Source organism: Anomaloglossus baeobatrachus, chromosome 4 (assembly GCF_048569485.1).
Source record: "Anomaloglossus baeobatrachus isolate aAnoBae1 chromosome 4, aAnoBae1.hap1, whole genome shotgun sequence".
NCBI classification, from domain to species: Eukaryota; Metazoa; Chordata; class Amphibia; order Anura; family Aromobatidae; genus Anomaloglossus; species Anomaloglossus baeobatrachus.
The window spans coordinates 677,017,722-677,043,176 of NC_134356.1; the positions used below are offsets into that span (position 1 = coordinate 677,017,722).

Sequence of the window (25,455 nt, forward strand, 5' to 3'; positions counted from 1 at the left end):
AATACCGCTATACAGTGATTGATAATATATAGTGCTGCTATACACTGTGTAATATGATAATACCGCTATACAGTGTCTGATAATATATAGTGCTGCTATACACTGTATAATGTGATAAATGATATATTTTATATATTATTAGTATTTGGCGCGGTTCCATCATGGCGGAAAGTTAACCCTTCAAGTGATGGGAAGATGGGATAGCTGTGCCCCAGAGCTGACACTCCAGGCTGCATTATTGGGGCTGGTCAGTGTTGACATCGTCCCCCTTGTGCCGGGGATTATACACACTCCCGGGGTATAATGGTGTTCGGGCTGCAGTGATATAATGTGGCATATACACTGTATGTATGAATAATCTATGGCTGCCAGCCCTCCGCCCATCCCCCTCCGTCATCCCCTCCCCGCCCCCTCCCCCTCTGTAAAGCCCCGGATGTTGCTGACGTCATTGAGAGCCATCTTTTGTCAGAAGCTGGTGAAGAAGGAACTGCAGCAGCACCAGAGCAAGCGACCTGCAAGATGTGAGTGTCCTTCCCCATCCCCCCGAGCCCCGCACCCGGCATACAGGGGCGCACGCACCCGCACAGTGTGCGCTGCCGCATCCATCCACACACTGGCGGAGCCAGACCCGTGCCCTGCACCCACCGCAATCTGCCGAGTGTCACCCACTGCAGAGCGCACACTGCATCCACAGCCGTGTATATATGCAATACTGTATATATCCCCCCAGCGCCGGCCAATGCAGGCGGGACACGCCACAGCACACTGCAGCCACAAAGATGTGCGACCCCACTGCAATCTGCTGCCGTCACCCACACCCAGAGCAGCCAGGGGGCCGCGTGACACCCAATCACTGCACGACACTGCAGGCCCACAGCGCTCACTGCCACACACTAGAATAGGCAACACTGCATGACACTGCAGGCCCACAGCAGCCACTGCCACACACTGCAATCTACAGCACTGCCACACACTAGAATAGGCAACACTGCACGACACTGCAGGCCCACAGCACACTGCCACACACTGCAATCTACAGCACTGCCACTCACTATAATATGCAACACTGCATGACACTGCAGGCCCACAGCACACTGCCACACACTGCAATCTACAGCACTGCCACACACTATAATATGCAACACTGCACGACACTGCAGGCCCACAGCACACTGCCACACACTGCAATCTACAGCACTGCCACACACTATAATATGCAACACTGCACGACACTGCAGGCCCACAGCACACACTGCCACACTGCGATTTACAGCACTGCCACACACTAGAATAGGCAACACTGCATGACACTGCAGGCCCACAGCAGCCACTGCCACACACTGCAATCTACAGCACTGGACACACACTATAATATGCAACACTGCATGACACTGCAGGCCCACAGCAGCCACTGCCACACACTGCAATCTACAGCACTGGACACACACTATAATATGCAACACTGCATGACACTGCAGGCCCACAGCAGCCACTGCCACACAATGCAATCTACAACACTGGACACACACTATAATATGCAACACTGCACGACACTGCAGGCCCACAGCAGCCACTGCCACACACTGCTATTGCACTGCGATGTACAGCACTGGACGCGCACTGCGATGTAACTGCAATGTACAACGCTGGACGTGCACTGCACCCTGTGTGACACACGGACATGTGACCGACAGTGCAACACAGGCAAAGACACCGGGTTGGCACTAACATTACCATCTATATACAGTGCACCCGACTATCCAGCGTGCACCTGAGGCGTAACTGTTGTCTGATGGGCCCCAGTGCAGAGTTTGACCCTGGGCCCCCCACATGTTGGTCAGATGTATGGGCCGTTGTAGTGTTCTAAATCCTATAAAGATATATGCGTCGTCCACCCCCCCCCCCCTTCCCCACTTCATTGTGTGGTACTGACCCCCGTTCTGTACTAATTTCCCCCATCCTGGGCCACTTCCTGGTAAATATGTCTCCCATCTGGGTGTATGACCTCATCATAGCTATATCCTGGAATATATCGCCATTATGGATCCATCGTGGTATATATATCCCCATCATGGATCCATCGTGGTATATATATCCCCATCATGGATCCATCGTGGTATATATATCCCCATCATGGATCCATCGTGGTATATATATCCCCATCATGGATCCATCGTGGTATATATATCCCCATCATGGATCCATCGTGGTGTATATATCACCATCATGGATCCATCGTGGTGTATATATATCCCCATCATGGATCCATCGTGGTGTATATATCTCCATCGTGGTGTATATATCACCATCATGGATCCATCGTGGTGTATATATATCCCCATCATGGATCCATCGTGGTGTATATATCTCCATCGTGGTGTATATATCCCCATCATGGTGTATATATCCCCATCATGGATCCATCGTGGTGTATATATCCCCATCATGGATCCATCGTGGTGTATATATCCCCATCATGGATCCATCGTGGTGTATATATCCCCATCATGGATCCATCGTGGTGTATATATCCCCATCATGGATCCATCGTGGTGTATATATCCCCATCATGGATCCATCGTGGTGTATATATCCCCATCATGGATCCATCGTGGTGTATATATCCCCATCATGGATCCATCGTGGTGTATATATCCCCATCATGGATCCATCGTGGTGTATATATCCCCATAGCGGGCCCCAGCCTGGTACATATTATACCTCCGGTCGCCGCACACAGTAAACAAAATAACCGATTATACTCGCCTTCTCCTGGCTCCCCCGGTGTCCTTCTCCAATGATGGTATGCCGCAAGGTCACTGTCATGCACGGCGTGCCCACTTTACGGCACAGTCAGCTGCCGGGTGTTGGCATATTCTCTGCTCCCCATGGCTTGGATTATGGGCGTAGGGGGCAGTGAATCGTCATAGCCTTAATCGGCGGCCGCTCACATCCAGCTGAAAAAGGCACTGGGGCTGGTGGGCCCCTGTACCCAGGGGCCGGTGGTTGCGATCGCTGTGACCGCGATTGTTACGTCTCTGCAGTGCGCCCAACTACAGCCTAATATCACCATCTGTATACACTGCACCCAACTACAGCCTAATATCACCATCTGTATACACTGCACCCAACTACAGCCTAATATCACCATCTGTATACACTGCACCCAACTACAGCCTAATGTCACCCAACTATGGTGATGGTGAGGCGACAGCTCCTGGTGGTGGTGAGGTGGCCGCAGTGTCACGGCAGGCTGTAGCTTGAAGAGATGGGTTTTCAGGTTCTATGTGAAAGTTCTGAATGTGATGGATAATTGGACAGGTTGGTGCACCGTACGACAGCGGATACTCGAGAGAAGTCTTGGAGGAGATTAGTTAAGGAACGTACGAATATGAAGAAGAGCAGGAGGTCTTGGGAGGACCGTAGATTTCATGTGAGAAAATATCGGAAGATTAGTTCAGAGATATATGGAGGAGACAGATTATGGACGGCTTTGTAGGTCAGTGTTATCATTTTGAATTGAATAGTCTGGGGAATTGGGAACCATTGAAGGGATATTGGAGGGGAGAAGTGGTGGAGTAGTGAGAAGAGTAATCGGGCAGCAGACTTAAAGGACAGACCGGAGAGCTGCAACAGCAGGAAAGTCACAGAGGAGGATATTGCAGTAGTCAAGGTGGGAGATGACGAGGGCATATATCTGTATTTTAGTAGATTCAAGGTTTTGGAAAGAAAAAAATTTTGAGTTGGAGGTGGCAGGAGGTGGTCCGATGCAATTTATTGTGATAGATTGGGTAGGGGTGTTAGGTGAAATGGAGGAACGATGATGAGTTTGGTTTTGTCCACATTGAGCTTTAGAAAGCGAGAGGAGAAGGAGGATATGGCCGATAGATACTCCGGGATTCTGGACAGCAAAGTGGTGACATCTGGACCAGAGAGGTAGACCTGAGTTCATCAACGAACAGGTGGTACTGGAAGCAATGGGACTTTGAGATGTCCCAGGCCAAAGGTATAGATGGAGAAGAGTAAGGGTCCCAGGACGGAGCCTTGAGGGACACCAACAGAGAGAGGGTGGGAGGAGGCGGCGGTTGTGTGGGTAATGTGCTATTAGAAAGGTATGAGGAGATCCAGAAGAGGACAAAGTCTTTGATTTTGAGGAAAGAAAAAAATCTGTAGTATGAGGGAGTGGTCGACTTTGTCGAAGACTGAGGACAGGTCTAGAAAGAGGAGTGTGGAGAATTAACTTGTCTTTGGCAGTAAGTCAGTCATTAATAATTTTGGTCAGGGCAGTTTTGGTTGAGTGGTGGGGACTGAAGCCAGAGTGACTTAGATGAGGGGTGGGAGGAACGTTCAACATGGACTTGCTGCTCGAGGAGTCTGGAGGTGAACCAGAGCAGTGATATGGGGCAATAGCTGGATGTAAAGGTCGGGTCGCGGGATATAGATGTCCCCATCCTGATATACATGTTCCCATAATGGCCCCATCCTGGTATACATGTCCTCATAATGGCATGAACGTGTTGCTCGAGCAGTTTCGAGGTGAACTGGAGAAGTGATATGTGGCGATAGCTGGATGTAAAGGTCGGGTTGAGGGATAACTTCTTCAGGATAGGTGGGATGTCCGCATAATGGCCCCATCATGCATGTGTGAAGAATAGAAGGTCCCATAAGTTAATTATGAGTTCAACTGATGGGCTACAGGCGGGAAGAGCGAGGTGGTGAGGTTTGGAGGATGTGGGATGGGGTCAAGTTCACCAGTGGGGAGGTGTGGTTCGGAGAGAAGATGAGTAAGCTCTCCTTCACCGATGGTGGGAGGAAGATTGAGGACGGGCAGTGGTCTGTTATATGGAGGGTTGTGCTTCTGATTTGGTCGGTCTTGATTTTGAAATGTTCGGCAAAGTCTCCTGCGGAGATGAGGGAGATCGGAGGGGGCAGAGGTGGGTGAAGGAGGTGGTAAGTGTTGAAAAACTAATGTCTCCATCTATATACAGTGCACCCGACTACGGCCTAATGTCCCCATCTATATACAGTGCGCCCGACTACAGCCTAATGTCCCCATCTATATACAGTGCACCCAACTATGGCCTAATGTCCCCATCTATATACAGTGCACCCAACTATGGCCTAATGTCCCCATCTATATACAGTGCACCCGACTACGGCCTAATGTCCCCATCTATATACAGTGCGCCCGACTACGGCCTAATGTCCCCATCTATATACAGTGCGCCCGACTACGGCCTAATGTCCCCATCTATATACAGTGCGCCCGACTATGGCCTAATGTCCCCATCTATATACAGTGCGCCCGACTACGGCCTAATGTCCCCATCTATATACAGTGCGCCCGACTACGGCCTAATGTCCCCATCTATATACAGTGCGCCCGACTACGGCCTAATGTCCCCATCTATATACAGTGCGCCCGACTACGGCCTAATGTCCCCATCTATATACAGTGCGCCCGACTACGGCCTAATGTCGCCCATCTATATACAGTGCGCCTGACTACGGCCTAATGTCACCCATCTATACACAGTGCACCCGACTACGGCCTAATGTCCCCATCTATATACAGTGCACCCGACTACGGCCTAATGTCCCCATCTATATACAGTGCACCCGACTACGGCCTAATGTCCCCATCTATATACAGTGCACCCGACTACGGCCTAATGTCCCCATCTATATACAGTGCGCCCGACTACGGCCTAATGTCCCCATCTATATACAGTGCGCCCGACTACGGCCTAATGTCCCCATCTATATACAGTGCGCCCGACTACGGCCTAATGTCCCCATCTATATACAGTGCACCCGACTATGGCCTAATGTCCCCATCTATATACAGTGCGCCCGACTACGGCCTAATGTCCCCATCTATATACAGTGCGCCCGACTACGGCCTAATGTCCCCATCTATATACAGTGCGCCCGACTATGGCCTAATGTCGCCCATCTATACACAGTGCACCCGACTACGCCCTAATGTCCCCATCTATACACAGTGCACCCGACTACGCCCTAATGTCCCCATCTATACACAGTGCACCCAACTGAAGGAAAGTGCGGATGCCGGGCCATGAAGTCTGCGCACTGCTTTGTCGGTGCTTGCAGACTGCTTCAGGCAGGGTGTTGGACACTTAATGTACTCTTCAGGGCAGCGTTCATTATCCCGCAGCCGGTCGCCATCTTGGATGTAGTAGATAGACACAGGACACTGGTGAACTCTTGGCACAATACATGTAAACAGTTTATTCATTTTTCCACCATCCTGAGAGACATGGCCACTCTTAGCTGCTGTTTCCTGAGGTACTCCGTCTGGCCTGTCCCGCTGACTGGGGCCTAGTCCTCCAGCTGTCCAGCCTATGCCTCTGCTTCCCCCTGATCTTCTCTCCACGCCTTTGCTTAGTCCTCTCACTGTCTCAGATGGCTTCTAGTCACTTGGCTCCTGTCCCGAGGAACTCTCTCTTGGGCACATCTGTTTAGTCCTGGGACTCCTCTAAGGCCGTCTCGAGGTGAGCCGTAGGCTCCGGACCCTTGGAGGATACCATCGGGTTCTCCGACGCTTCTGCTCTACATACCTGTCTCTATAACCAACCCCCTGGCCGTCTCCCCCCTCCTCAGCTCCCTCTGTACCCAGAAAGTATCTGATACTGCTATATCTATTACTAACAATCTATCTACATAACATTCCTATATTTTACCTTACACTACATCCTACTTAACATTCTCCACTCTGCTATTTCTATTACATTTTCTGTTCTACCCTAAAGCTTATCTGCCTTATACAGGTTACCACACATTAATAACGCATAACAGATTACACTTTACATTACCATATACATAGTTACTACAGCGCAATACACTTACAATCCACTTTAACAGGGCTCGGCGGCTACACGGTCTCTGCGCTGCTACATTTCTGCTAGCCTGCTGGTTATCTTTTTTTGATCGCATGTTGCGGGAGATCTATCACAGTTATGCCTTTTTAAGATGGAGGAATTTGTCTTCCTACGCCGACTATAGCTTTCTGGTACACCAGTCCGTGTGCTGTTGTTTTCCAGTCTGGCGATTTACGGCGTGTTGCTTGGATTACCGTCCCTTCTTTTTTTTTTTTCTTTTGTTTAGTTTTTCTCCTTATCACTTGTCTGATTACTCTTGTGTGAGTGTGCTGTGTGATAGAGTTTTGGTTTTCCCTATTTGTCTATCACTGTTGGTGTTTACATGCTCCTGTCCCGGCCCCCGCCCTCACAAGGTAGGGAGAGGGGGGTACTAAATCAGGGCTGGTCAGGAGCAGGGGTAGGAAGGCGGCCCAGACATCCTCACCATCAGATGTATCTCTGGGATCAACGACAACTAGGGCCACCCTAGCCTGAGGGCCAGTTTAGGAGCCTTGGTCCTCTGTTATGCTACCCTGTTACATCTATATACAATACTGTGTAAATATTTCAGGCAGTAGTGTAAAAATGCTTTGAAGTAAGGATTTTTTTTTTTATAAGTGTTAATAGTTTGTTAATCAATGAACAAAATGCAAAGAGAATCAATTAAGAGAAATGTAAATCACATCAGTATTTGATGACCGCCATCACTTCTTCGAGGTACTTGTCACTTGTTTACAGTTTTTGAAGGAACTCAGCAGAAGGATGTCCCAAACTTCTTGGGAGAACCGGCCCCAGATCTGTGGATGTCACTTGTGGGGATCCTTCTGTGATGTGAGATTCGGGCTCTGCAGGGGCCGGGTCATCGCCTCCGGGAATCCTCACTCTTAATCACATTGGCTGGATGTTTGGCATTGTCGGTCTACAGACGCCTCTAAGATGGTTTTACATGACGGATAAGCATCTTCATGGATTTATCAGCATTGAGGACACCAAGAAATGGCGAACGTTGAGGACCGTTGATGCAGTGGTAAGCCCAGGAAACTTAATGCAGCAGATGAGACGTATCAATAAGAAGGAGCCGTCCCCCGCGCAGAGCCGGCGCCGTCCCCCGCGCAGAGCCGGCGCCGTCCCCCGCGCAGAGCCGGCGCCGTCCCCCGCGCAGAGCCGGCGCCGTCCCCCGCGCAGAGCCGGCGCCGTCCCCCGCGCAGAGCCGGCGCCGTCCCCCGCGCAGAGCCGGCGCCGTCCCCCGCGCAGAGCCGGCGCCGTCCCCCGCGCAGAGCCTGGATCTCTCATCATCCCAACTGGAATCAAGACACAGGAGGATCCGCACATGCCTCATACTCAGAAGATCGGGGGCGAGGGCTTCAAGAAGTTTGGAACAACCCCCCCCCCCACCTTCCCGAGTTCCTTGATAAATAATTGTTGGTCACCAAATTCTGATGGGATTTACAATTCTCGTTTCTTCTTTCGCTTTACATTTTCTTAATTGATAAAAATGAACTATTGTCACTTCTATTTTTGGGAATGTCCTTACTTTGCAGCATTTTTTGCACACCTGCCTAAAACCTTTGCACGCTTCTGTCCAATGCTCCCAACTACAGCCCGTTGTCACTCATCTATAAAAAGTGCATTTAATGTCCACTGGATGGTGTAGGGGCAGCGAACGGGATTAGTGGATCCACTGGACCACAGGGGGGACCTGGGCTTACCCCTTAGTGGGAGGGGGCTTAACTAAGCGGCCACCATGAGGCGGACACCAGGTACTACGCCCAGGGTAGTTACCGGGACTGTGGCAGCTGACCTCCAGGGCAGGAGACGGACTCAGGGTAGACACAGGTACAGGCGGGATAGCTGAGGCAGACAGGCAGGTGGGTACGGACAGGTATGGTGGCCATGGCAGGGACAGATAGGTATGGGAAGGCAGGTAGAGGGTGATGGACACAGAAATAAAGCGACCTGACAACTAATGAGACAGGCAGGACACTGACTAAGTAAAGGTGTTGCCCAGGCACCTCCCCTAATGGTAAAGGTAAGAGTTAGTATTATGACTTGGCCTAAGGTTGGGAGTAAGGTCAGAGCTAAGGTAAGAGTTAGGATTATGACTTGGCCTGAGGTTAGAATTAGGACTATGGTTAGGGTTAAGAGTAAGGTCAGGGCTAAGGTAAGGGTTAAGGGTGCTTTACACGCTGGAACATAGCTAACGATATATCGTCGGAGTCACGTCGTTAGTGACGCACATCCGGCACCGTTAGCGACATTGCAGCGTGTGACACCAAGGAGCGACGATCAACGATCGCAAAAACGTCAGAAAATTGTTGATCGTTGACCCGTCGCTCCTTTTCATAATATCGGTGGGGGTGCATGCCGCTGGTTGTTCGTCGTTCCTGTGGCAGCACACATCGCTGTGTGTGACACCGCAGGATCGACGAACATCTCCTTACCTGCGTCCACCGACAATGCGGAAAAAAGGAGGTGGGCGGCATGTTCCGGACGCTCATCTCCGCCCCTCCTCTGCTATTGGGCAGCCGCTTAGTGACGTCACTGTGACGCCGAACGCACCTCCCCCTTGAGGGAGGGATTGTTCGGCGGTCACAGCGGCGTCGCTGAAAAGGTATGTGTGTGTTACGCTGCCGTAGCCATAATGTTCGCTACGGCAGCAATCACCAAATGTTGTGCGAACGACGGGGGCAGGTGCTATCGCGCTCAATGTCGCAGTGTGTAAAGCACCCTTTAAGATTATCATTTGGATTAAAGTTAAAGGGAATCTGTCACCAGGTTTTTGCCACCTAATCTGAGAGCAGCATGATCTAGAGACAGAGATCCTGATTCCAGTGATGTGTCACTTACTGGGCTGTTTAGTGTAGTTTTGATAAAGTCACTGTTTAATCAGAAGTAGATTATCATTACAGGACTACTTGGCGGGCTGCAGGTAGTCCAGCATATTCATGAGCTCTGTATAACTTCTAGATCTGCTGCAGAGAAAACATTGATTTTATCAAAATGACAGCAAACAGTTCAATAAGTGACACATCGCTGGAATCAGGGTCTCTGTCTCTACATTATGCTGCTTTCAGATGGGGAAGCAAAAAGCAGGTGACAGATTCCCTTTAAGAGTAGGGTCAGGGCTAAGGTAAGAGGTCTATGCCTTGGACTAAGCTTAGTGTTAGGGATTGGAGCAGGGTTAAGGTTAGGACAGGGGGTTTGGGACAGTGATGGCGTTAGGGATGGGTTAGGTTTAGTGTTAGGAAATAATTGCATAAAAATAAACACAAAAAGGTAATAAAAAAAATAGATAATGACATATTTGTGTCCTTAATTCGGCACAAGAGTCCTGTGTTACGCCTGCAGCCCCCTATTTATATGGAGACCACTCTATAGATGTGTCGTAAACACTGATCCCAGCTCACTGCACGTGTGTGTATATATGTGTGTATGTATATAATAATAATTATATAATATATATATATATATATATATATATATATATATGTGTATCAACTTGAATGGAGAGAGAGAGATGGATATAGTACTGAGGATCAGTGAGTAGTGTTACACGCACATCACAGTTGTGGAAAAATGCTGCAAACTAGGACAGCTTCCCAATATAGAAGTATTAATAATTTTATTTTTATCAATTAACAAAATGAATAAAAGAAAAAAGTAAATTATATTATTAATCATTATTTGGTCGCCTTCATCAGTTTTTCTTGGTCACTTGCACACAGGTTTTGAAGGTTGTTCCAAACATCTTGGAGAACTGACCCCTGATCTTCTGTGTATGAGTCTGGTGCCACCGATCTGACCATCGATCTTTTTGTGTCTTCATGGGATTCCAGACAGACGGGATGTGATGGGGGGGCCGGTTCAGGGCTCTGAGGCGGATGGGGGGGGGGAGGCCGGTTCAGGGCTCTGAGGCGGATGGGGGGGCCGGTTCAGGGCTCTCTTGGGGCCGGTTCAGGGGCTCTCTTGGGGCCGGTTCAGGGGCTCTCTTGGGGCCGGTTCAGGGGCTCTCTTGGGGCCGGTTCAGGGGCTCTCTTGGGGCCGGTTCAGGGGCTCTCTTGGGGCCGGTTCAGGGGCTCTCTTGGGGCCGGTTCAGGGGCTCTCTTGGTGCCGGTTCAGGGGCTCTCTTGGGGCCGGTTCAGGGCTCTGAGGCGGGGGGGGGGGGGGGAGGCCGGTTCAGGGCTCTCTTGGGGCCGGTTCAGGGCTCTGAGACGGGGGGGGGGGGCGCCAGTACTCCTCTTAGCTATTAATGACAGTGACGACATTGTTTGTATTTTTGGTGTTACTTTCCGTCTGCAGAATAAGTTTGGAGCCAATCAGACCCTTCTCTGATGGTATAACGTGATAGATAAGTATCTGCCTGCATTTCTCAGCATTGAGGACACCATTAATTCTGGCCAAATCTTTAACTCCATTTGCTGAAGTGCAGCCTCAAACTTGCAGGAGTCTTCACCGGGTTTCAGTGTTCCTGTAGACCCTCAATATTTGGCCACTCTTCGAAGAACAAGCTGCCTTCACATTTTGACTCATTAGTCCAGAGCTCCTATCTTCTTTCTACACCCAATTCCTATGTTTTCAGTCATAGTTGAGTCTCTTGGCCTTGCTTCCTTGTAGAAGGTCTGTTTTTTTTGCCCTCACTACCATGAAGACCATTTCTTGAAGTCTCACTACCATGAAGACTAGATTTCCTCGAACAGTAGATGGTCTAGCTGGTCCTGTGATATTTCTACACCCAATTCTTATGTTTTCATTCATAGTTGAGTCTCTTGGCATTGCTTCCATGTAGGTCTGGTTTATGCCCTCAGTTCTTCCATGAAGACCATTTCTGGCCAGACTTCTCCAAACAGTAGATGGTCTAGCTGGTCCTGTTATTTTTCTACACCCAATTCCTATGTTTTCATTCATAGTTGAGCCTCTTGTTATTGCTTCCATGTACGAAGGTCTGGTTTTTGCCCTCAGCTCCACCATTTCTGACCACACTTCTTCGAACAGTAGATGGGTGCAGCTGGTTCCACTGGTCACTGTCCATTCTGAGTTGCTGGCATTGCTGGACATTTTCTGATTTCGGCAGCAAGTAAGCATGATGTGCCTTCCATCTTGTGCACTGTTTTGTTAGCCAACCATTCTGTCTACCGTTCTCAAAGTTGTCCATTTCTTGGTGTTCTCTATGCTGAGAAACACAGACATACTTTTTCATCAAGGAGTCCTGCTGGTGATGGTCTGGCTCCCCGCAGAGGCCTGGTCTGGCTCCCCGCAGAGGCCTGGTCTGGCTCCCCGCAGAGGCCTGGTCTGGCTCCCCGCAGAGGCCTGGTCTGGCTCCCCGCAGAGGCCTGGTCTGGCTCCCCGCAGAGGCCTGGTCTGGCTCCCCGCAGAGGCCTGGTCTGGCTCCCCGCAGAGGCCTGGTCTGGCTCCCCGCAGAGGCCTGGTCTGGCTCCCCGCAGAGGCCTGGTCTGGCTCCCCGCAGAGGCCTGGTCTGGCTCCCCGCAGAGGCCTGGTCTGGCTCCCCGCAGAGGCCTGGTCTGGCTCCCCGCAGAGGCCTGGTCTGGCTCCCCGCAGAGGCCTGGTCTGGCTCCCCGCAGAGGCCTGGTCTGGCTCCCCGCAGAGGCCTGGTCTGGCTCCCCGCAGAGGCCTGGTCTGGCTCCCCGCAGAGGCCTGGTCTGGCTCCCCGCAGAGGCCTGGTCTCATATGATCCCATCTGTATGGGATCAAGAGACAGAAGGATCTGCACTAGTGATACCCAAAGAAGATCTGGGGCCGGTTCTCAAAGATGTTTGGAAAAATCTACTGTCGAGTGCCTTCAAAAACTGCACACAATTGACAAGAAGTGATGAATGTGATGGGCGGTCACTGAATACTGAGGACAGGGGCGACGGGCGGCCACCGAATACTGAGGGGATTTATATTTTATTTTTTGTTCATTTATTTTACATTTTGTTAATTGATAAAATATAAACCCTTCTAATATCTGAAAGGTTCTTACTGTGCGGCATTTTCCCACAATGCTGCATATCGGTATGAATAGTGAATCAGTGTCAGCGCGGTCACAGTTGTAGAAAGGGCTCCTCTTCACACCATTGACACCGCCTGACACCATTATACAGCTGGACGGAGGGGATTGGGGGCTGTGTAGGGGCGTACAGGGACAGTACGGCACACAGTTATAGATATGCGGGGAGAATTGGGGGCTTTCAGGTTGATGATGAGTGACGAGCTACACACCTCCCTCCCCCCCCCCCCCCCCCCCCCCGCCCTGTATGTGGCATCATGGGAGAGAGGGAGGACATGTTCTTTAAAGGTTCTGCCCTCTTCTTCTGCCGCTCACTGACATATGTGATCGAGGCAGAGGAGGAGAGGAAGATGCCGGGAGCTGCACGGAGGCTGCAGGAGCTGAGGGACCTTACACCCCAATACCTCAAGGACCTTTCAGGTCATGTGACTGATCTAGAGTAGAAGATCCTTCAGCAGCTCAGATCCTGCAGCCGCCATTCAGCCCCCAAGAACTGCAAGATGTGGTCATGTCTAGTGTATGTGTATAAGGCTGGGGCCACCCGAGCGACTCTGCTAATGACCCTCGGCTCCTGCTCTGCTGCGAGCGTGACGAGGGTCATTATACTGTGATCCAATCCTGCGATCAGATCACAGCTGCGGAGGAGAGGGAGAGAGTGATCTCTAAATCTCCTGCATTGTCAGCCTGTGCGTATTTTGCACTGCACTTGGATGTCACCCAAGTGCAGTGCAGTGTTTCACTCACACCCATAGACTTGTATCGGTGCGAGTGAATGCGGCAATGGCGTTCTCTTTGAGATTCCACCTGAGAAAAAAATCTCAGATGGGAACTGCCTGATAAGTAACATTGGTCAAGGGGAATGCCATCTTTTATTGCATTCCACTCGTCCAGTTTTACTCACCGTGTGTCCTAGGCTCAAGTGTAAATGTACATGTAGCAGAGCTGTGTGTGTATGAGTAATTTACATGTAGCAGAGCTGTGTGTGTATGAGTAATGCACATGTAGCAGTGCTGTGTGTGTGAGTAATGCACATGTAGCAGAGCTGTGTGTGTATGAGTAATGTACATGTAGCAGAGCTGTGTGAGTAATGTACATGTAGCAGAGCTGTGTGAGTAATGTACATGTAGCAGAGCTGTGTGAGTAATGTACATGTAGCAGAGCTGTGTGAGTAATGTACATGTAGCAGAGCTGTGTGTGTGAGTAATGTACATGTAGCAGAGCTGTGTGTGTGAGTAATGTACATGTAGCAGAGCTGTGTGTGTGAGTAATGCACATGTAGCAGAGCTGTGTGTGTGAGTAATGCACATGTAGCAGAGCTGTGTGTGTGAGTAATGCACATGTAGCATAGCTGTGTGTGTGAGTAATGCACATGTAGCAGAGCTGTGCGTGTGAGTAATGTACATGTAGCAGAGCTGTGTGTGTCAGTAATGTACATGTAGCAGAGCTGTGTGTGTCAGTAATGTACATGTAGCAGAGCTGTGTGTGTGAGTAATGTACATGTAGCAGAGCTGTGTGTGTGAGTAATGTACATGTAGCAGAGCTGTGTGTGTGAGTAATGTACATGTAGCAGAGCTGTGTGTGTGAGTAATGTACATGTAGCAGAGCTGTGTGTGAGTAATGCACATGTAGCAGAGCTGTGTGTGTGAGTAATGCACATGTAGCAGAGCTGTGTGTGTGAGTAATGCACATGTAGCAGAGCTGTGTGTGAGTAATGTACATGTAGCAGAGCTGTGTGTGTGAGCAATGTACATGTAGCAGAGCTGTGTGTGTGAGTAATGCACATGTAGCAGAGCTGTGTGTGTGAGTAATGCACATGTAGCAGAGCTGTGTGTGTGAGTAATGCACATGTAGCAGAGCTGTGTGTGTATGAGTAATGTACATGTAGCAGAGCTGTGTGAGTAATGTACATGTAGCAGAGCTGTGTGTGTGAGTAATGTACATGTAGCAGAGCTGTGTGTGTGAGTAATGCACATGTAGCAGAGCTGTGTGTGTGAGTAATGCACATGTAGCAGAGCTGTGTGTGTGAGTAATGCACATGTAGCAGAGCTGTGTGTGTGAGTAATGCACATGTAGCAGAGCTGTGTGTGTGAGTAATGCACATGTAGCAGAGCTGTGTGTGTGAGTAATGCACATGTAGCAGAGCTGTGTGTGTGAGTAATGCACATGTAGCAGAGCTGTGTGTGTGAGTAATGCACATGTAGCAGAGCTGTGTGTGTGAGTAATGCACATGTAGCAGAGCTGTGTGTGTGAGTAATGCACATGTAGCAGAGCTGTGTGTGTGAGTAATGCACATGTAGCAGAGCTGTGTGTGTGAGTAATGCACATGTAGCAGAGCTGTGTGTGTGAGTAATGCACATGTAGCAGAGCTGTGTGTGTGAGTAATGCACATGTAGCAGAGCTGTGTGTGTGAGTAATGCACATGTAGCAGAGCTGTGTGTGTGAGTAATGCACATGTAGCAGAGCTGTGTGTGTGAGTAATGCACATGTAGCAGAGCTGTGTGTGTGTGTGAGTAATGTACATGTAGCAGAGCTGTGTGTGTGTGTGAGTAATGTACATGTAGCAGAGCTGTGTGTGTGTGAGTAATGTACATGTAGCAGAGCTGTGTGTGTGTGAGTAATGTACATGTAGCAGAGCTGTGTGTGTATAATACACACTGCAGCGAAACACTAAGTTCGTGTCCTGTAATCCTCTGTTAGACGGGATCCAGCAGCCATGTCCTTATTACATCTATGTACATATATACAGTATATTACAGCTCCATATCTGACTTCGGGCTGGGCTATACCGGTGGCCATATTTGCTGTCATCCAGATTTTACAAAAAACGAGAAATGTTTCTTAATTCAGTTTTTCTTTGTGTGGAAAGCTGAGTGATAACAGACATGTTCACCATCACCATAGCAACGAGAGGCTACTGGCGGCCATTTTGTGTGGGCTGGACCAATATTAATGAGAATACAAGCAGTCAATACGCCACGTCCGACCCTTCAAGATCATTAATAAGTCGCAGTTCCACATCTGCCGTCATTATCAGCAAATCAATACAAAGATGCTGATGGCTCACAAAATGGCCGCCCCCAGTGTGCGCGCTGTCTGGTGAGTTGAAGACATGAAATCCGAGGATGTGTAAAGGCCGCAGAGGCCCGGATGTCCTCATAGGGTCCTCGCCTCAATGAGGGCTGTGATCATATGTAAAGGGCTGTGGTCCATATTGTACAATGAAGGCCGAAGCCTGCTTGGCTGGCAGCCATGTTTTCTTTGGAAGCTATAATGGGCTAAAGCAGCGCAATAGATGTTTAATTGATCTCCTGAAAACAAACTACAGCTTTTTGTCTATGTAGACCCCAGCGAGGTTGTCACACATCTTTCCCAGTGTCATAAACAGCAGAAATAGCTAGTTATGCCGCCATGAAAAGTGTAATGGTCGCCATAAGGTTGTCACCTAATTTTCCAAATGATAGAGCTAACATTCAGGATTCGTGCTTGTTCTCTAGGCACCAGCCCTCCTATCTGCTGCAGATACTTCTCTACATTAGTGCTTGTTCTCTAGGCACCTGCCCTCCTATCTGCTGCAGATACGTCTCTACATTAGTGCTTGTTCTCTAGGCACCTGCCCTCCTATCTGCTGCAGATACTTCTCTACATTAGTGCTTGTTCTCTAGGCACCTGCCCTCCTATCTGCTGCAGATACTTCTCTACATTAGTGCTTGTTCTCTAGGCACCTGCCCTCCTATCTGCTGCAGATACTGCTCTACATTAGTGCTTGTTCTCTAGGCACCAGCCCTCCTATCTGCTGCAGATACTTCTCTACATTAGTGCTTGTTCTCTAGGCACCTGCCCTCCTATCTGCTGCAGATACTGCTCTACATTAGTGCTTGTTCTCTAGGCACCTGCCCTCCTATCTGCTGCAGATACTGCTCTACATTAGTGCTTGTTCTCTAGGCACCTGCCCTCCTATCTGCTGCAGATACTTCTCTACATTAGTGCTTGTTCTCTAGGCACCAGCCCTTCTGTATGCTAAAAAATACTTCTCTTCATTAGTGCTTGTTCTCTAGGCACCTGCCCTCCTATGTGCTGCAGATACTTCTCTACATTAGTGCTTGTTCTCTAGGCACCTGCCCTCCTATCTGCTGCAAATACTTCTCTACATTAGTGCTTGTTCTCTAGGCACCAGCCCTTCTGTATGCTGCAAATACTTCTCTTCATTATTGCTTGTTCTCTAGGCACCTGCCCTCCTATCTGCTGCAGATACTTCTCTACATTAGTGCTTGTTCTCTAGGCACCAGCCCTCCTATCTGCTGCAGATACTTCTCTACATTAGTGCTTGTTCTCTAGGCACCAGCCCTCCTATGTGCTGCAGATACTTCTCTACATTAGTGCTTGTTCTCTAGGCACCAGCCCTCCTATGTGCTGTAGATACTTCTCTACATTAGTGCTTGTTCTCTAGGCACCAGCCCTCCTATCTGCTGCAGATACTTCTCTTCATGTGACCCTAGGTACAGGGAAGTACATAGTGAAAGGGAAGGTAGATCCTGTGTCTAGGGAAGGGGGAGATGGTGACCTCTGGCCAAGCCTACCGCTGGGCCCTGGGTTCCCTCACCACCCTAGATAGGTTCTGCATCTTTGCACCGAGCTGGATACCCGGCCCTAAGCTGACCCTGAAATAGGCCCTAGGTAGGGAGCGGATGGGATGAGCTCTTCGTCAACCCCACCAACAGCTGAAGGACACACGGGGATAACAAACAACTTATTTCCAAGAAGATACAGGGAGAGGGACTGCAACACACAACAAAGTTACTCCAGTTGATTGCAAGTCGCCTGCTTGCACTTGGGATCTATGCAGTTAGCGCTATCACCAGCACAGACCAGAAGGGAATGAGGTTATTTAAGGACACACAGGGAAGTGCTGATGGAAACAGCTGAAAGGGTGAGGAACTCTGCAGGGGCCTAAAGGGAAAAAGGGATAAACCCCAAGCAGAGGAGAGACATAAGATACTATATACACTAAGCAGGAATGATAAAACGTCAGGGAGCAGTCTGCGCAGCCAAACACTAAGGCCTTCTATAGCCAGACACCACAGGACTGTCTGTCACAGAAAGGCACAGTACAAAAATAAAATGTAGCTGGGTTCAGGGGAATAGTGGCATTTATACCAGGTAAAAAAAAAAAAATATATATATATATATATATATATTATATTATATTATATTATATTATATTATATTATATTATATTATATTATATTATAATTTTTTTTTTCTTTTTTTGTGGCAAACAATAGGTCCCCTTTTAAGAGGCTCATTTGTTAGAGAGATATCATAGAGCCGAATAATAACCAGTCAAGGCGGGCTTCCTCCATGGCTACATCTTGAAGGGTTTCTCCACTTAAAAGTACTGTTACAAAAATCTAATTAATAAGGCAAAAGGGATCGTGAAAAGTTGGGTTTACATCTCCTTCGATCCTTAAGTGTAAATGCAACGATTTTCTGCTGTCTTGGGTAACTCATGGCTGACCGGTCACGAGGAATGTGTTATCTGTCAATGCCATTGTTAGGCAGAGTATCCATAGCAACCGTCATTGCTTAAATGGGACGTAGATATTAGTAGGTAGAACCTACCCAAACTGACCAAATTTTTTATGCCTGAAAGCTAGACTGGTGCCACACTGCCAGAAGAGGAGCGTGTCTCACCGTGTCCTTAGTAATCAGATTTCTAAAGCCGGACTGCTGCTACACTGCCTGGAGAGGAGGGTGTCGCACCGTGGCCTTAGTAATCAGATTTCTAAAGCCGGACTGGTGCCTGGAGAGGAGGGTGTCGCACCGTGGCCTTAGTAATCAGATTTCTAAAGCCAGACTGGTGCCTGGAGAGGAGCGTGTCGCACCGTGGCCTTAGTAATCAGATTTCTAAAGCCGGACTGGTGCCTGGAGAGGAGGGTGTCGCACCGTGGCCTTAGTAATCAGATTTCTAAAGCCGGACTGGTGCCTGGAGAGGAGGGTGTCGCACCGTGGCCTTAGTAATCAGATTTCTAAAGCCGGACTGGTGCCTGGAGAGGAGGGTGTCGCACCGTGGCCTTAGTAATCAGATTTCTAAAGCCGGACTGGTGCCTGGAGAGGAGCGTGCCGCACCGTGGCCTTAGTAATCAGATTTCTAAAGCCAGACTGGTGCCTGGAGAGGAGCGTGTCGCACCGTGGCCTTAGTAATCAGATTTCTAAAGCCGGACTGGTGCCTGGAGAGGAGGGTGTCGCACCGTGGCCTTAGTAATCAGATTTCTAAAGCCGGACTGGTGCCTGGAGAGGAGGGTGTCGCACCGTGGCCTTAGTAATCAGATTTCTAAAGCCGGACTGGTGCCTGGAGAGGAGGGTGTCGCACCGTGGCCTTAGTAATCAGATTTCTAAAGCCGGACTGGTGCCTGGAGAGGAGGGTGTCGCACCGTGGCCTTAGTAATCAGATTTTTGAGGATTTGTAACACCACATAGTGTTTGAGAATCCAAATAAATGAGACATTTTTGACGTTTGGCTTTTGCGCCGTCCCGTATATTACGTAAGAGCTGAAATGTATTGTGCTATTATACTGTGCCCGATATCCTGAGGTGATAGTCGCCGTGCCGGCCGTGTAATGAGGCAGGTAGTCGTCACTTGCTATTTATAACACTGCCTCTCTTACGTTATTGCCGCCGCTGGACAATTTTTAGTCAAATTATTCATTACGCAGCAAATCCGTTCATTTTTTTTTTTTTTTTTTTTCCCTGACTCATTAGAAATTACATTTTCCTTTTTCTGCCGCCGCGTCCTCCTGATTCAGATCTGTGCGGCGCAATAACGGACTGCGCCACCAGAGGGAGCTCCAGACTGCAGAATAGATCAATGCACACAGCAGCCAGGGCCTAGCGGAGGCTGAAGCCTTCTAGTAGTAGTGTCAGCTTCTAGGAAAGCTGGGTGATGGCCAAGTGTATTTCTAGGCCATTCAGGAGTTTAGGAAAGTTGGGTGGCAGCTGTGATAGCCCAGTATGGGAGCTGTCCTGCCTTTTCTCCTCACGTCATGGCTTCACTTGCCGCTCTGCAGTCAGATGAATCAGATCCTACACTATGAAGGATATTTTTGCTCCCCCCCCCCACCCCCCCTTTAGTGACGCACGCCGACATTTATGTACTCCGCATAATATACGTGGAGTCAAGGACGTGACGGCCTTCATTGTGGCCGAGATGATCCTAATTATGCGTCATTGTCATCTATTGTCGCAAGAAGGTTTATCATGGTCCCAGTGGAGGTCGGCACTCAGCTTTACTGGGATCCTAAATGGCAAATTGATTTTACCATGCAGCAATGTGAGAGTAAATTGGGAGTCCAGCCATTTTTATTCACTACCCTATTGATTATTATCTCATGTCCCCATGACAACACTTCCGGTTTGTGTGCATCAGAATCTGTCATTTGTAGTAGTCTGCAAATTAGTTCTCCTCCAGAAGGAAAAAAAAACAGGTCAGGAGTCTGAGTGGTCGATTATGACATAAGTTTCTTCCTTCTGGGAGCTAATTTGCATACTTTTTTCCCATGAAGAATTGTTTCCTCCATAAACCAGCTGCGTCTACACCTCAAAAGCCGTAAAAAAAGAGAAGTGTACTGTAATCCCTATGACAACACTAAACAGCCGCAGCATCGGAGCGAGGAGCATTAAACATCCCTTGCTTCTGTGCTGTGGAGCGCAGTCAGTGTTATCATGGGCACGGTAAGTATCACATGGCTCTGGTTTGACCGCTTCTCTCATATTCATCATAAATGATGCTTCTGTACAGATGATGTAATACACTGTGTGTGCAGGAAGTGTTGTCATAGGGACATAGAAATCAGATATTTCTGTTCTTATTCATGAGGAGACATTTTAATGTGCCATTTCTAGATGTTCTCCTCTCACATCACAGGGGTGAGGCGGCTCCGGAGGGAGAGATCATACGTCTGTTCATAGCTGCATTCATTATATGATAACTGGATTTTTTTGGACTATGAGACGCACATTGTAACAAGGAAAGTTGGCTTTTGTCTTTTTTTTTTTTTTTTTTTCTTCCATCATTAATGTTGTTTCCATCTTTATAGTCTCTTCTCCTTTCTTCATCTTTTTGTAGTTTTTTTTTTTTTTTTCTTTTGTCTTTCTTTTCTCTAACATATATATTTTATTTTTATTCTTAATTCCTTTTTTGATTTTATCCTTTTTTCCCCCTTTGTGTGGTCTCTCTTTATTCTTTTTCAGCTTGATTTTTTTTTTTCCTCATTTGCTGTTTTTTTTCCCCCATTGTTTTCATCTTTATCATTGATGTAATTTCCATCTTGATTCCTTTCATTTCTTCTTTTCCTTCCTTTTCATTCCTCCCCTTTTTTTCTTTCCTCCCCTTTTTTTTTCTTTCCTCCCCTTTTTTTTTCTTTCCTCCCCTTTTTTTTTCTTTCCTCCCCTTTTTTTTTCTTTCCTCCCCTTTTTTTTTCTTTCCTCCCCTTTTTTTTTCTTTCCTCCCCTTTTTTTTTCTTTCCTCCCCTTTTTTTTTCTTTCCTCCCCTTTTTTTTTCTTTCCTCCCCTTTTTTTTTTCTTTCCTCCCCTTTTTTTTTTCTTTCCTCCCCTTTTTTTTTTCTTTCCTCCCCTTTTTTTTTTCTTTCCTCCCCTTTTTTTTTTCTTTCCTCCCCTTTTTTTTCTTTCCTCCCTTTCGTTTGTCATCATCATCTTTTCTTCATGTTGTTTATGGTTCCTCCTCCTTCTTTTGTAGTTTCCTTCTGTATCCCCGTTTTATAATTACGGTAACACAGACTCGGATGTTATCAGTGTAGACCCTGTATGTAAATCCTTGTTGGCCGCCATTGGACTGAGGTTGGGGCAGTCGTCCTCCTCCGATGTGCCCCTGACAGGCATTGCTGTTCCCTCCATATACAGTAATTCCATCTGGTGGATTTACGGGACAGATATAACCCTGTGTGTAAATGTTGGGAGATAATCCAGATTACGTATATTTGGATCTGCTTTATTTATACCTTTTAGGCTCAATCCTGTGGCTATTTTTGATCCTGCGGCAAACCTCCGTGCCACCAATGGTGCCCACCTCACCCCACTGATGACTAATGATTGGCTCCAAAGTTGACTCTGTATCTTCTGAGGCAGCCATTTTCAAGGGCTAGGCCCACCGGACATGGTACTCTGGGGTAGTCATACGTTTCTCTCTTATAGGTCTGCCCCAGCTGCTGGTCCCCCCGCTGCCCCCGGTGAAGGTGGAGCACCCCCAGCTCCCCCCAACCTTACCAGCAACAGGAGGCTCCAACAAACCCAGGCACAGGTCGATGAGGTGAGTAGGTACAAGATCTAATACAGCCATCCATAAGACAGACAGCGTGCGCTCAATGTCCGTTTTCTCCCCCTTACAGGTGGTGGATATTATGCGTGTAAATGTAGACAAGGTTTTGGAACGAGATCAGAAGCTGTCCGAGTTGGATGACCGCGCGGACGCTCTGCAGGCCGGAGCCTCGCAGTTTGAAACCAGCGCGGCCAAACTCAAGCGCAAGTACTGGTGGAAGAACCTCAAGGTGTGTATAAAGGTCTACCCTAATCCTTCATAACTATGGCCACCACCACTATAGCCTCAAAATCTACGGCAGAGATTAGGATGGGCTCAAGGGAATGTGTGGAGAGATTAATTTCGGTTCAACTCTTAGACATTAGATGCCCACTTCTGCCACCTTCACCACAACTGAAGACCATGGTACCTGGATTTTCCATCGGTCCTTGCTGTTAGTCCGAAACGCTTTAAAGATATGACACTTGGATTGTTTTGTTTTTTTTTTTTGGGGGGGGGGGGGGGCGATCCACCAGATGTAGATTTTACCTACACACTGTTTTGAGAATGGGCCAATCCGCTGGATTGAGATGGGGTTGATCTACTAGATAGATTAGACAAATCTAATGTCTCGTTACCAGAATTGGGTGATTCTGTCAAATTAACATTGTGCCCCTCCACCGGAATGAGATTGCCCCAATCCATCGGGTTCAGATTGGGATGATCCACCAGTTTCAGATTGAGCTGGTCTACCAGATGAAAATTGAGACAATTCGCTCAAACATGAGATTGCCCAGATCTGCCTGATTGAGATTGGGCCAAATCCTTTGATGGAGGTTGAGATGGTGCTGAATTGAGTTTAGGCCAGCCGTAGGTGTTGAGTGCCGGATGACCCACTGTACTGCCATTTTGTCTCCACATTGACGGTTCGTCGTTTTTGGCTATTACTAACGTTCACCATTTTTGTTCTTCTCCCCTCAGATGATGATCATTATGGGAGTGATATGCGCTATCATCCTCATCATAATTATTGGTGAGTGTCCGGTGTGTTGTGGCGTGTGTATACCCGCTTCTGTGCTGTATATATATAGATATATACATGGCTGACTGTACTAACCTCTTTTTCTCTTTTTTTTTTTTTTTTTCCTCTCTCTTCTTCCCATTACCTCCCCCTTTCCATTTCATCGCCTGGGACCCTCGTCCCACCTTTCTCCACTCCATGCCTTTTTCTTATAACACCACCCGCCTTGCCTACTGTCTCTCCTCTGCCATATTTGTCACCCCTATCCCCTTTCTTTGTTTCTTTTTTGTCAACCCCTTCCCCCTTTTTCTTTGCTTTTTTTTGTCAACCCCTCCCCCTTTTTTCTTTTTCTTTTTTGCTTCCAGTTTACTTCAGCACCTAAGGACCGCGTATCTCTCCCCCCGTCTCTCTGTCTAATTTTTCTCCCCTCCTTCGCCGGATCTATCATCATCTCTACCCCCCCCCAGCTGGGACCAGACAAAACTCGACATAATTCCCTACTTTTTTTTTCCCGCCTCTCCCGCCCCCCTGACCTCCGAACACAGGGAAGCGGGGACATGTTGTGTAGAAGCCGTCCCTTCTCGCGCTCTCTCTCCCATGTAAATACCCGATGACTGGAGATCCCCCTCCCCCCCTAACTTATATATACACACACATATACATATATATATATATATTTAATTTGTCCGTGTGCAGGTTTTTCTGTTCCCTCGTTTTCCCGTGACGCTGTGTGTCTGTGATGTTTATACACTGACCCCCGCCCGGCCCCGAGGGGGGAGGGAGGGGCAATTACCCCCCTAAACTGGTCTCATTGTATACCCCCCCCCCCCCCCAACCTCTGCCCTCTCAAGGTTAATTATTTATTTTTTTTAATTTATTTTTTTCCCCCTTTTTGTTTTGTTTTGAGGATTTCATGGAGGAGAATTACGTGTGTGTGTGTACAGTATGTGTGTAATTAAATAAAATGAGAAAATAAAATAAAAATATATATATTATATGAATCCTCAGATTCCCCCCCCCCCCCCACCCGGTATGCCAATAGATAAAGCCTGAAGTGTTGGACCCCTGGCCCTTGGATTTCTTAGAAGGCTCCACCGTGCGGCTTGTCGGCACTTAGGGGGAGACCCCCTTTTTGCTTCCACCGATCTGGAGGGATACGGTGTAAGAATTGGGGCGACGCTCCCCCTCCCGTGCCCTTGTTTTCTGTCTTGCAGGGGGCAGAATCGGCCGGTGGAGAGATGGAGAGGGTCAGGAGATTATAGCGAGGGCAGGTTAGCTTCCTAGCCTTACCCCTTACCACAGTGGCACTGCGAGGCGGCAGGGGATGCTTCATGATACCCCTCCACCCGATGGGGTATAATCCCTGAATTGGACTGCCCCTCGTAAGCCAGATATGCCATGAAGGTAACTGTGTCAAATCCCAACTCCCCCCCCCCCCCCTCCCCCCATGACCGTAACAAGAGAGGACGCCCTTTACCCCGAGGACCCACCTTCTTACACCCGTGACATCCAAACCCTGCATGGGAACGGCCATTATGTAGCTGCAACCAGCCGGGCAATGAGGCACATACCCACCTGAGACTGCCCCTCAAACTCCTATCCCATCAACCCTCCCCATGTGCCTGGTTGCCCTGTGTATCATTAGGAGGGAGGGGGCGAGTGTGTCCAGGGGCAATAGGGTAAATCTCCCCCTCTCTCCTTGTTACCCTCCACCTTCTGAATTTCCCCTCCCCTCCTCCTACACCCACAACATAAATATTAAAATAAATGTTGTTTAACCAAAAACAAATGGAGTCTTGACTGATTATTTGAAGGTGGGTGGGGTGTGTAGATACGGGGGTCATCATTATAGGGATGGTCACAAGGGTCTGACCGTTGGGATTCCCCCCGAAAACTCAAAGTTCCCTGTGTTTATGGAGAAGTAGTGAGCGTGCTGATCTACGGAATGGTGATGGTGCGTGCCGGTCTACAGAATGGTGATGGTGAGTGCTCGCCTACGGATTGGGGATGGCGCGTGCTCGCCTACGGATTGGGGATGGCGCGTGCTCGCCTACGGATTGGGGATGGCGCGTGCTCGCCTACGGATTGGGGATGGCGCGTGCTCGCCTACGGATTGGGGATGGCGCGTGCTCGCCTACGGATTGGGGATGGCGCGTGCTCGCCTACGGATTGGGGATGGCGAGTGCTCGCCTACGGATTGGGGATGGCGAGTGCCGGTCTACGGATTAGTGATGGC

At 48.6% G+C, this 25,455-nt stretch overlaps 1 protein-coding gene across 1 annotated transcript; it reads left to right on the forward strand.

Moving 5' to 3' along the window:
* Window positions 1-373: 373 nt before the first annotated feature.
* On the forward strand, window positions 374-25,008 carry VAMP2 (vesicle associated membrane protein 2). Its single transcript, XM_075346692.1, has 5 exons — window positions 374-521; window positions 22,096-22,210; window positions 22,290-22,448; window positions 23,180-23,231; window positions 23,585-25,008. Coding segments are annotated over exons 1-5 (345 nt in total). The 5' UTR covers window positions 374-519; the 3' UTR covers window positions 23,602-25,008.
* Window positions 25,009-25,455: the final 447 nt, after the last annotated feature.